This window comes from Rana temporaria, chromosome 9, assembly GCF_905171775.1.
Source record: "Rana temporaria chromosome 9, aRanTem1.1, whole genome shotgun sequence".
NCBI classification, from domain to species: domain Eukaryota; kingdom Metazoa; phylum Chordata; class Amphibia; order Anura; family Ranidae; genus Rana; species Rana temporaria.
Window position 1 is genome coordinate 36,114,593 of NC_053497.1, and position 11,128 is coordinate 36,125,720.

General features: G+C 40.4%; 1 protein-coding gene across 1 annotated transcript in view; it reads left to right on the forward strand.

The window, feature by feature from the left end:
- The window catches only part of PRX (periaxin), a 67,469-nt gene extending 57,387 nt beyond the window's left edge, over nt 1-10,082 (forward strand). The window contains exon 7 of the mRNA XM_040323165.1: nt 3,159-10,082. Coding sequence (XP_040179099.1) covers nt 3,159-9,191 — 6,033 coding nt within the window. The 3' untranslated portion in view covers nt 9,192-10,082. The remainder of the gene's footprint in view (nt 1-3,158) is intronic.
- The last annotated feature ends 1,046 nt before the right edge of the window (nt 10,083-11,128 follow it).

Sequence of the window (11,128 nt, forward strand, 5' to 3'; positions counted from 1 at the left end):
GCCACTATCCAGCTAACAGGAAATGTTAAATTACTGTCCTGAACAAATTATTACTGTTTACAGAGTTAGATAGCTGAAGCTCAAATTAGCCACACAAATGAATGAGTCGGATGAGCAATCCCTCTTACCCTCTATCTCGCTTCTGTACATCTCCATACAGAGTATTAAAGGGGTTGTAAAGGTGCAATTTTTTTTTTCTAAATAGCTTCCTTTACCTTAGTTCAGTCCTCCTTCACTTACCTCATCCTTCCATTTTGCTTTTAAATGTCCTAATTTCTTCTGAGAAATGCACACTTCCTGTTCTTCTGTCTGTAACTCCACACAGTAATGCGAGGCTTACTCCCTGGTGTGGAGTTTCATGCTCGCCCCCTCCCTTGGACTACAGGAGAGTCAGTACACAGTACAGATAGAGAAAGGAGCTGTGTGTTAGTGGGCGTCCTGACTCTCCTGTTGTACAAGGGAGGGGGCGAGCATGACACTGCACACCAGGGAGAAAGCCTCGCATTACTGTGTGGAGTTACAGACAGAAGAACAGGAAGTGAGGTTTTCTCAAAAGAAATAAGGACATTTAAAAGCAGGGCTTTTTTTCAGGGGGAACTTGGGGGAACTCAGTTCCACCACCTCTGGCTCAGACCCTTTGGTGCCTGCTCACCACAATCACCTGTAAACACAGAAGTCTGTTTTCTGTGTTTACAAGTGACAGCTCTGCACTCTGTTTGTAACCCCCTGAATTCTACACTCTGTATGTAATGCAATCCTGGTATTTAACCACTTGACCACTGGGCACGTAAACCCCCTTAATAACCAGACCAATTTTCAGCTTTCGGTGCTCTCACAATTTGAATGACAATTACTCAGTCAAACAACACTGTACCCAAATGAAATTTTCGTCCTTTTTTTCACACAAATAGAGCTTTCTTTTGGTGGTATTTAATCACCGTTGGGTTTTTTATTTTTTGCGCTATAAGAGAAAAAAGACTGAAAATTCTGTAAAAAATAATAATTTTTCTTTGTTTCTGTTATAAAATTTGGCAAATTTAGTATTTTTTCTTCATTCTTTTGCTTAAATGTGAAAGATGAAGTTACGCCGAGTAAATAGATACCCAACATGTCACCCTTCAAAATTGCACACGCTTGTGGAATGGTGCCAAACGTTGCTGCTTAAAAATCCCCATAGACGACGTTGCAGGGTATTGTGGAGTATTGTGGGGTATTGCAGAGTATTGTGGGGTATTGTAGAGTATTGTGGGGTATTGTAGAGTATTGTGTGGTATTGCAGGGTATTGCGGAGTATTGCGGGGTATTGCAGGGTATTTCGGGGTATTGCGGAGTATTGCGGGGTATTGCGGGGTATTGTGGGGCATTGCGGAGTATTGCGGGGCATTGCGGAGTATTGCGGGGCATTGCGGAGTATTGCGGGGCATTGCAGAGTATTTTGGGGCATTGCAGAGTATGGGGGGCATAATTGCAGAGTATGGGGGCATAATTGCAGAGTATGGGGGCATTGCAGAGTATTGCACAGGGAGGGATGGCTGGATCTGTGACTGCATGTGTCACAGATCCAGCCCGCAGCAGCTGCTGCTGCTTCCGCTCTCCCCTCTCCTCTCTCACACTGTACCGTTCGGTACAGAGAGGAGACGGAGGAACCGGCGTCATCACATGACGCCGGTTTGTTTACTAGTGATCGCTTCGTCATTGGACGGAGCGATCACGTGGTAAATCGCCGCTATCAGCGCGATTTACCGTGATCCGTGATCAGCCGGGTCCGGAGGACCCGGCGGTCACGGAGACTCCCGTGTGCGCGCCCCACAGGGCGCGCGGGAGCGCGATTCTGGGAGGACGTACATTGACGCCCTCCCAGAGTTAAGCAACCACCTTGTAGACGTATTTCGTCTATAGGGCGGTTGCTAACTGGTTAAAGCCTCTTTAAGACCCTTCTACTGTTTGTGAAATTTGAATGGGGTCTTGGTTGAGTTCCTGCACTTATTTTTTGAGAAAAAAAGCTCTGTTTAAAAGCATAATCGAATGATGAGGTAAGTGAAGGAGGACTGCACTAAGGTAAAGGACGCTATTTAGGGAAAAAAAAATTGTACCTTTACAACCCCTTTAATATTCAAAAGATAATTACAACAGGGAAAGCTACTACTGAGCTGAGATCTCTTTATAGAAAAACCCTGAATGTTCTACATAACCACATGTTGCATCTTGTAAAATGTTTATTTGTACAATAAAGAAGTTATATAACTATTATAATCAGGGCTTTTTTTCTGGGGGAACTTGGGGGAACTCAGTTCCACCACCTCTGGCTCAGACCCTTTGGTGCCTGCTCGCCACAAACACTTGTAAACACAGAAGTCTGTTTTTTGTGTTTACAAGTTACAGCTCTAAACTCTGTGTGTAACACCTGAACTCTACACTCTGTATGTAATGCAATCCTCGTATTTAATGCCCCTTTAAGACCCTTCTACTGTTTGTGAAATCTGAAGGGGTTGTGGTTGAGTTCCTGCACCTATTTTCTTAAAAAAAAAGCTCTGATTATAATCCAATATATAAAACTTCAATAAATATTGTATAATACAAAATTAATATAATTATGTAAAACATTGTAAATATAACAGAAAACTGAGTGGGAAAACAACAGGGTCCCTTTAATTTATCCTTCATCAGCAGCATGCATTGCTCCCCCTCGATGCCCTCTCTGCTGAATTTAGCAACCAGGAGCTACCAGTTTCCAGAGTTGTAGCTTACACAGGGCTCTGGGCTCACCATGTCTCAGCAAGGATTGGTCAAGTGCTGTCACATAGTGATTCACATGCTTCACCATAGCCACAGGAATCAGTGATTTCCTTTATCTTTAAGCATTGAATGGAGAGGCTAAGGAAAGGTAAGAATATACTGGGAAGGGGTAGGGGGACTAAAGAACCTGAATAGGAAAAACACAGGTTTGCTTTAAAAGAAGCAACTAAAATTGACCCAATATAATTATTGCTTACCTTTATATTTAGATCACCAGATATGTTAAAGTTGTGAAAAAGTGATACAACATCAATAAGCAAAACAAAAAAGTTATCCCCTTGATATATGAATTATAAGAACTGCTGTAAAATGTTGGAACGAAAATCAAATGTATGCTAAGCAATGTGTTTTTTTCCCCCCAGTCTGTCAAAAGCCTTACACCTGTGAAGAAGAAAAAAAAGAAGGTGCCAAGTCAAGTGAAGGACTCCGAGGTTTCAATGGAGGCTGTGAAAGGCTCTGAACTATCTGTTGCCAATATGGACATTCCACCAGTAGATGTTGAGTTCTCCTTCCCCAAATTCTCCAAGCTACTAAAAACAAAAGGTGGTGCAGAAGGTGAAGCTTTCACCAAGACTACAGAGGTTTCCACAACTGAAGAACAGAAAGGGCTAAGGATGAAATTCCCACGATTTAGGCTCAAGGATACTGCTGGAAAAGTTTCTGTAGATGAACACAAAGCAAAAGCCAGAGCAGAGGGCGAGGTTAAAGAAAAATCTTCATCCAAATTTGGTATTTCTGTTCCGAAAATGAAAAAAAATAAAATGGACGTGACCGTATCAAAGTCAGATGTTGATGTGTCTATGACAAAGGCTGCAATTGAAACCAAAGAAGAAACTATTTTTAAGGCACCTCAAGTAGAACTTGACATACCTGTTTGTGCTATAAAAACAGAAGCACCAGATATTCCTGAAAGGTTTAAAGTACCTGGGCTGAGCACTGCTGTTAAAATGCCAGATGTTGAAATAAAGATGCCAACAGCTAGTGTTGAATTGGAAGCTCCAGAAGCTAAGTTCAGCATTCCCCAACTGCCAAAAGTTGGCATTTGTACACCTCATATGGAAAAGGAGCAAGATATTGCTATTCGGGTTGATAGAAGGTCTAAAACAGAAATCACATTACCCTCAATTGAAATAGCAGCACCTAAAGTGGATGTAGATCTGAGTCTGCCAAAAGTTGAAGGAGCTGTAGAGGTTGAGCCTCCCGAAAGCACTAGCCATGGTTTTCAAATGAAACTGCCAAAATTTAGCATGTCTAGCAAAACTCCAGAAACTGGTTTTAGAGCAACACCACCAGAAATAAAAAAAAATATTGAGGTGAAAGTTTCTGATGATAAGCTAAACATGTCATCTATAAAAACACCACAAATTGGTATTTCTATACCTAAAGGTAAAGTGGAAGGAGAAAGTCCTGATGGTCAAAGCAAAAGTGCCATAAGATTGCCATCTCTTGAAATATCTGCTCCAATACTGGATTTTGATGTAAGTGTCCCCAGGCTGGAAACAAGTGACATTGCTGTTGAACAAGTTGAATTTCCAGATGTAACATTAAAAATGCCAAAAATAAGCCCCCCTGGAGTACGCATGAAAGTTAAGGATGCTTATGCTGCAAGAGCCCATATGGGCGATGCAAAGACAGAAAAGTCTGAAGCAGGGGGCACAGTTGAAATACCTGATGTGATGATTCAAATGCCAAAACTTAGCCTACCTAAAGTGGGCTTAAAAGGTGATAAGCAGGAGGAGGAGGTAGCTGAGAAAGGCGAAGATGAGGAGTTTAAATTGAAAGGGCCTAAAATAAAGTTGCCCAGCTTTGGAATTTTGTCATCCAAGGAGAAATCAGATGATGCTCCAGAAAAAACATCTACAGAATTGGAAGGGAAACTAAAATTTCCCTCTGTTAAGTTGCCATCTGTTGACATTTCATTACCACAAGTCCAAGTCACTGAGCCAAGTAAGCTGGAAGTTACAGCTCCCTCAGCTAAGGTAGATATTAAAGCCTCTAAGCTGGAAAGCCCAGACTTGAAGCTCAAAATGCCGAAAATCTCCCTACCCAAGTTAGATGTTTCTACAAAGCTTAGTAAACCTGACGCATCTCCTCCGAAAGTGGGAATCCACATTCCAAGCAGTGATTCAAAAATAAAAGGTGACGTGACTGTAAAAGAAAAACAAATCATCCCTGAATTGGATATTTCTATTCCCAAGATTAAACCTGTTGACTTTGGCATAACATTACCTAAATCTGATGACAGCATTTTGCTGGAGAAGCCAAAATTAGCAATGAAGCTTCCAAAAGTGGAGTCTGATGCAATAGCATTTGATGGGAAAATGGGAGACTCAAAAATTGGTCTTCCCTCTTTTCAAATGCCTGCTCTTGAGATAGAGACCCCAAGTCTTCAGGTTGACTTTAACCTTCCAAAAATGAAAACTGATGAATTTGAATTTAGTGATGAAACGGAGGCTAAATTCCAAATGCCCAAATTAAACCTTCCTAAACTGAGTGATGTAGCCAAAGATATGGCTGTAGAACTTGATGTTCCAAAGATCACAGGTGATTTGTCTTTACGACATGTTACTGCAGACACAAAGGTACCTGGACTGGATGTAGAAGATAAAGGTGTGAAAATGAGCTTACCAAAAGTTGAGATTGGATTAGGGAAAGTCTCTGAACTAGAAGTTGGTGAGCGCAAGCAAAAAGTTGATGTCAAGCTCCCTAAAGTAAAACTGGAAAAGCCTGATGTGGAAGATGTAGGAGCTACAATGAAGTTTCCATCAGTCAAACTTCCTTCTGTTGAAATCACTACGCCCAGCATTCCTGATGTAGACTTTGATACCAGTGTACCAAAAGTTGATGTGTCCAGTGAAGCGGAAGCTAAATGGAAAGGTCCAAAATTTTCTCTTCGCAAATTTGGCATTTCAGGCCATAAAGTGAAAAAAGTTGGCGAGGTAGATATAAAAACATCACACACAGAGAAAGATACAGAGATTGCAATCAAAGGACCAAAGTTGAAAATGCCTAAATTTGGAATGGTGTTCCCAAAAGCAAAACAGGATGTTGAGGCTGAAGGAGACAAAAAAGCTAGTAAAGGAAAGTTGGAGTCCTTTGAATTATCCACTGATGGGAAAGTAAAGCTCCCATCCATTGAACTACCTACTATTGACATCAAGGCTCCAAAGTTGGAGGTAGACATTGCAGTTCCAAAATTTGAAGAATCTCAAATCTTGGACAAACCACCTGAAATAAATATTGACATTCCAGATACAAAGCTGAGCCTTCCCAAATTTTCTTTGCCAAAATTTGGAAAGGGCAAAGGAACTGATGAAGACACAGAATCAGAAAAAGTAAAAAGTGCAGTCTCTCCATCTAAAAAAACAAAGACTGTTGAGGTTTCTGCTGAACTCGGTGACGGTAGCATTGAGGCCAAAGGAAAAGGCAAAGAAGTGAAAATGAAAATGCCAGCAATCAAGATGCCTTCATTTGGAATGTCAAAGAAAGATGCTGATATCACTGAAGCAAAAGTGGAGATCAAAACTCCTGATGATAAAACTAGAAAAGCAAAAGAAACAAAACACGATGATGGAAAAATGGCTTTTATTAAAATGCCTATGTTTAAAATGTCCTCTCCAAAAGTGCAGACATCCAAAGCTGATGTTACACTAAAAGGTTCAAAAGAAGACCTTCACCTGCCAGACATTCATGTGAAAGTACCCCAAGTTACACTGCCTTCTTTTGGCATAAAGGGTGATCAAGCAGCAGAAGCTACTCTTTCAAAAACAGAGACAACGATATCAGAGAGACTGGAAAGCCTTGAGGTTCAGCTTAGTGAAAAGGTGAAGATTCCCTCTCTGGAGATCTCTACTCCACCAAATGTTCCCGCTTTGCAAATTTCAGTACCATGCGTTAAACCAGATATTTGTGCCTCCTTGCCCAAAGCAGAAGTTGATGTTTCTGATGCAGATATTAAAAGATATGAAGGTGATTTAAAAATACCCAAAATACATTCCATTGATGTCTCTTTTCCAGATGTAGAACTGGACATTGGATTACCCAAAGCAACTGTGGACACTACTTTAGCACATAAAACTAGTCGTAGCCTGGAAAAGTCAGCTGCAAAATCGTCAATGCCAAAGATTGAACTGCCAAAGTTTGGAGAGCCAGAAGCCAAAGAGGACAGCAGCATGAAAGGGTCAAAAATTAAAATGCCACATGTGGACATTTCATTTCCCAAAGTTAAATTAGATGAAGAAGACATACCATTTATTGAGAGTGAACTTAAAATGCATGGTTCAAGTGCTGAAACAAGATCTACTGAAGCCGCATTCACTTTGCCTTCTGTAGAGTTACCAAAAATGTCTACTCCCAAAATAAGGGCTCCAGAACTTGAGCTAGGTGTCAGCCTAAGCAAAGATGATGTAAAATTTGGAGACACGTCAAAGACACTAAAAGCAGATTTAGACATTTCTGAAGGTGAACAACATGAGCTAAAACTCAAGATGCCAAAAATAAAGTTACCTAAATTTGGAAGTCACAGTGCTGGTGTGCAAGAAGACACGGTCAAAATAGATGCTAAGGCTTCCAAACAAGAGGAAGGTTCAGATTCAGGGATTATGGGCTTTAAAATTAAAATGCCTAAGCTTCAAGTAGGATCTCCTAAGGAAAAATGGGATGTTGAGAAAGAAGGTGACCATAAAGTGTATGTGAAAGGTGATGCAAAAGCTTCAGATCATGAAGATTCTGAAAATGGGCGACTGTTCAATATCAGGATGCCTTCATTTGGAATTACCAGGGACAGTGCAGATGCTGCTACTGAGCCACTGCAACCATCTGAGGAAGGTACAATGTTCAAAATGCCAAAAATCTCTTTGCCTGATGTTGGATTTTCAGGAAGTGATAGTGGGGCATTGGTGTCTTCAGAAGGTGGTCAAGCCAGTACTATGGACAGAATCAAAAGCACCACATCATCAAGCATTGAAAATTTAGAAATAGATTTGGGCATGAAAATGCCAAAAATCAAGATGCCAACAATTGGATTACCAGGAAGGAAGCGAGATGATGAAATGGAGATGTCACTTAATGAGGAGTCAGAGACGAAGAAGTCTTTCCTTAAGATGCCAGATGTGGAATTTTCAGCTCCAAAGATCAAAGCACATGGTGAATATGAAGTGGATAGTGCAAAACTGGACACAGAAGGAAGTGATTCTTTAAAGAAGAGTGGTAAAACCAAGGGGGAACACAAACATCATGGCACTACGGAAAATGATTCTGAAAAGAAACTCAACATGAAACTCCCCAAGGTTGCAGTCAGTTTACCGAAAGATGTGTCTGCTAATATTGAGCTTTCTGCTCCCAAACTAAAGTCAGATACGAATGACAATGACATAACTTTGAAAAGTTCAAGCCACAGGGAAGATCACGAGGGAAAAAAAGCCAAAAAGACTTTCTCTCTTGGAAGAAAGGATAAAACTACATCTGATCTAGATAGAAGTTTAGAAATTGAAGGACTAGACCTGAAGATAAAGTTACCAAAAATAAAAATGAAACCTTCTTTCAGTCGTTCACGAGGAAAGGCAAAGGGGGCAGAAGTAAATGGAGAATCTGATGCTGCAGATGCTGATATTGGTGCTGATGGCTCAGGGAAGTCTTCGAAGATTAAATTTCCCAAGTTAGGGTTTTCCTCCTCAAAGGCACATTCTGGAGAGATCAATGTAAATGGAACTGGTTCCTCTGGCCACCTGAATGGGGAGAATGAGATGTCTGTCCAAAATGGATCTCAGGATGGGGTCTTGAAGGTTGGGAAACTCAGGTTTCCTAAACTTGAATTTTCGTCACCATACAAAGGCAAAGAAATAGACTCTGAAATGAATCTAAATTTGGTGAAGAAGGAAGAGCTAGATTCTAAAGAGGAAACAAATGAGAGCTCCTTCTCGAGCAAATTTAAATCTCCTAAAATAGCCTTCTCTGGTTTCAAGAAAAAAGATAAAGGTGAGTATACAGCAGCAGTGGAAAACGTTGGGGAGGGAGACTCAAAATCAGGAAGAGGTCGCATTTCACTTGGATTCTTGTCAAGTAAATCCAAAGGGGAGTACACAGTGGACAATACTGGCATAGAGGATGACACAGAGGGGAGCACCAGCAAAGACAAATCAAATAAATATAAGATACCTAAATTATCCCTGGGGACTAAGACAGGGACAGAAGTGGACAGTTCTAAAGAGATAGAAAAACACACTGAAGAAGGTTCTCAAGAAGGTTTCAAGATCAGCCTGCCACAAGTGAGTTTCACCACCCATCAGGAAGACCAGATAACCAAGGAGGAAGAGACTACTATGGGCTTCCTGAAAGTTACAACGACAAAACAAATCAAGACAGAGACTGTAACAGAGAAGACACTGGCCATATAAGACAATCAGAACTGTTTTTTTTTTTTTTTTTGCCAAACACTTGATATAACAACAGTATTTAATAGTTGCAGGCCTCACATTTCCAAGATAATCTCTCCACTCTAACCCCTAATGCAGCTTCGATCAAAGAGTGCTAAAGACATCATTGTAATAGTGACCTTTTTGGCTTGTTTCTGAAATTGATCAGTTTAAATCAAACTATAATAACACATTGCTTAAGAAAAACACTAAAAAACAAGGTGTTAGTGTCCTACATAATGAATATAGAGTTCTCTCTCTTTAGTAAATGCTGTGGCGAGTAGTATTGTGGAAAACATTTATAATTGTCATTGGGGCAATTACCACTGAGTTGGATAGAGCACTATTGGGATATTGATGCCAGAACTGGAATTAATACTCTAGAGTTATTTTTCTTGGGGTCACTGGTTCAAATGCCAAAATTGTTCCATGACATTTCCTAAAGCCAGTTTTCATTATCCACTTATATGGGGCAGATTACATACTTCTTCTTGCTGTTTGACTGTCTTAGCTCTTAATTTACCTGTTATAGTTGTAGGTCAACAGAGATGGCCAATAAAAAAACTGCAAGGAGAAAGGTCCAACATAATCTAGAGCGAGGAGCAACTCCTTTAATACTTGCTTCAAGTATGGACGTTTTGTTATCCCTGGGTAAAAAGTGTTATACGCTGTACTTTTTTCAAACATACACCACATGGACAAAAGTATGTGAACACCCCTCCAAATAATTACGTTTGGGTGATTCCACAAAGGGAGCTGTTAATACTATAGCATACAAAGACATTTTGGACAATTGTGTACTTCCAACGTTATGGCATCAAATTAGGTAAGGCCTTTCTCTGGTCCAGCTTGACTTTGGCCCTTGCAACAAGCCAGCAACATAAAGACTGATTTGATGAGTTTGGGGTGGAGATAATTGTGTTGCCTGTACAGAGCCCTGACTTCAACCCTATTGAACACCTTTTTGTCCAATAGTCCAACCCAACCTCACAAATGCTCTTTACAACTGAATGGGCACAAATGCCCACTCCAAGATCTTGAGGAAAGCCTTCTCAGAAGAGAGGAGCCCGTTACAGCTTCAATGGGGGTGCCAATGGATGTCCAACAGACTAATATAGGTGTGATGGTCATGTGTGTATAATGGTTTGGCCTATATGTAAATCTCTTGTGTATTTATACAGTAGCATATAACGTACAGAAAACTGGATAATCATCAGCACATATTGGGCCCCTGTCCAGAGCATCACCTTACTAAAGTGTCTTTCTTTATTATACAGGGTCAGACTGTCCTACCAGAACAGATTGATGCATTTGTATTTTTGCATTTTGTATTCGTGTATATACCTATATTGCCAGGTTTGTTATTCAGCTGTTCCACTGTCATTACACATTTCTCCAGCATAGGAGGGAGTCATTGGGGTTGATTTTTTAAAGGAAAATAGACTGTGCACTTTGCAAATGCAGTTGCACTTATTTTCCCTAGAGCTTAGTGAATGTGGTGAAGCTTCACTTTGTAAAAAATACCTGATCAGGTGCAAGGTAAATAAAAAAACAGCATTTTTGCTTGCACATGATTAGACGATCATAATTTCACCACATTTACTAGTTCTGGGAAAAATGAGTGCAACTGCACTTGCAAAATGCATCGTCTATTTACTTTTAGTAAATCAACCCCTCTGATGGCTTGCTCATTGGGTATATAAGGCAAAAGGTGGCTCAATGCATGTGCAACATAGTTGTACTATCAGTGAAATCAATGCCCTAATACTAGAAGGGGAACACAGTCGGCTTATAGCTACTTCTATCCCAGCTATCTCATAACAGGTGACTTGCTTTATTACAGACTCCCTCTAAACCCAAAAAGTGGGCATGTCTACTTTGTTAACAATTTCTGGTTTCTTCGTTAATAAGGCTGAAAC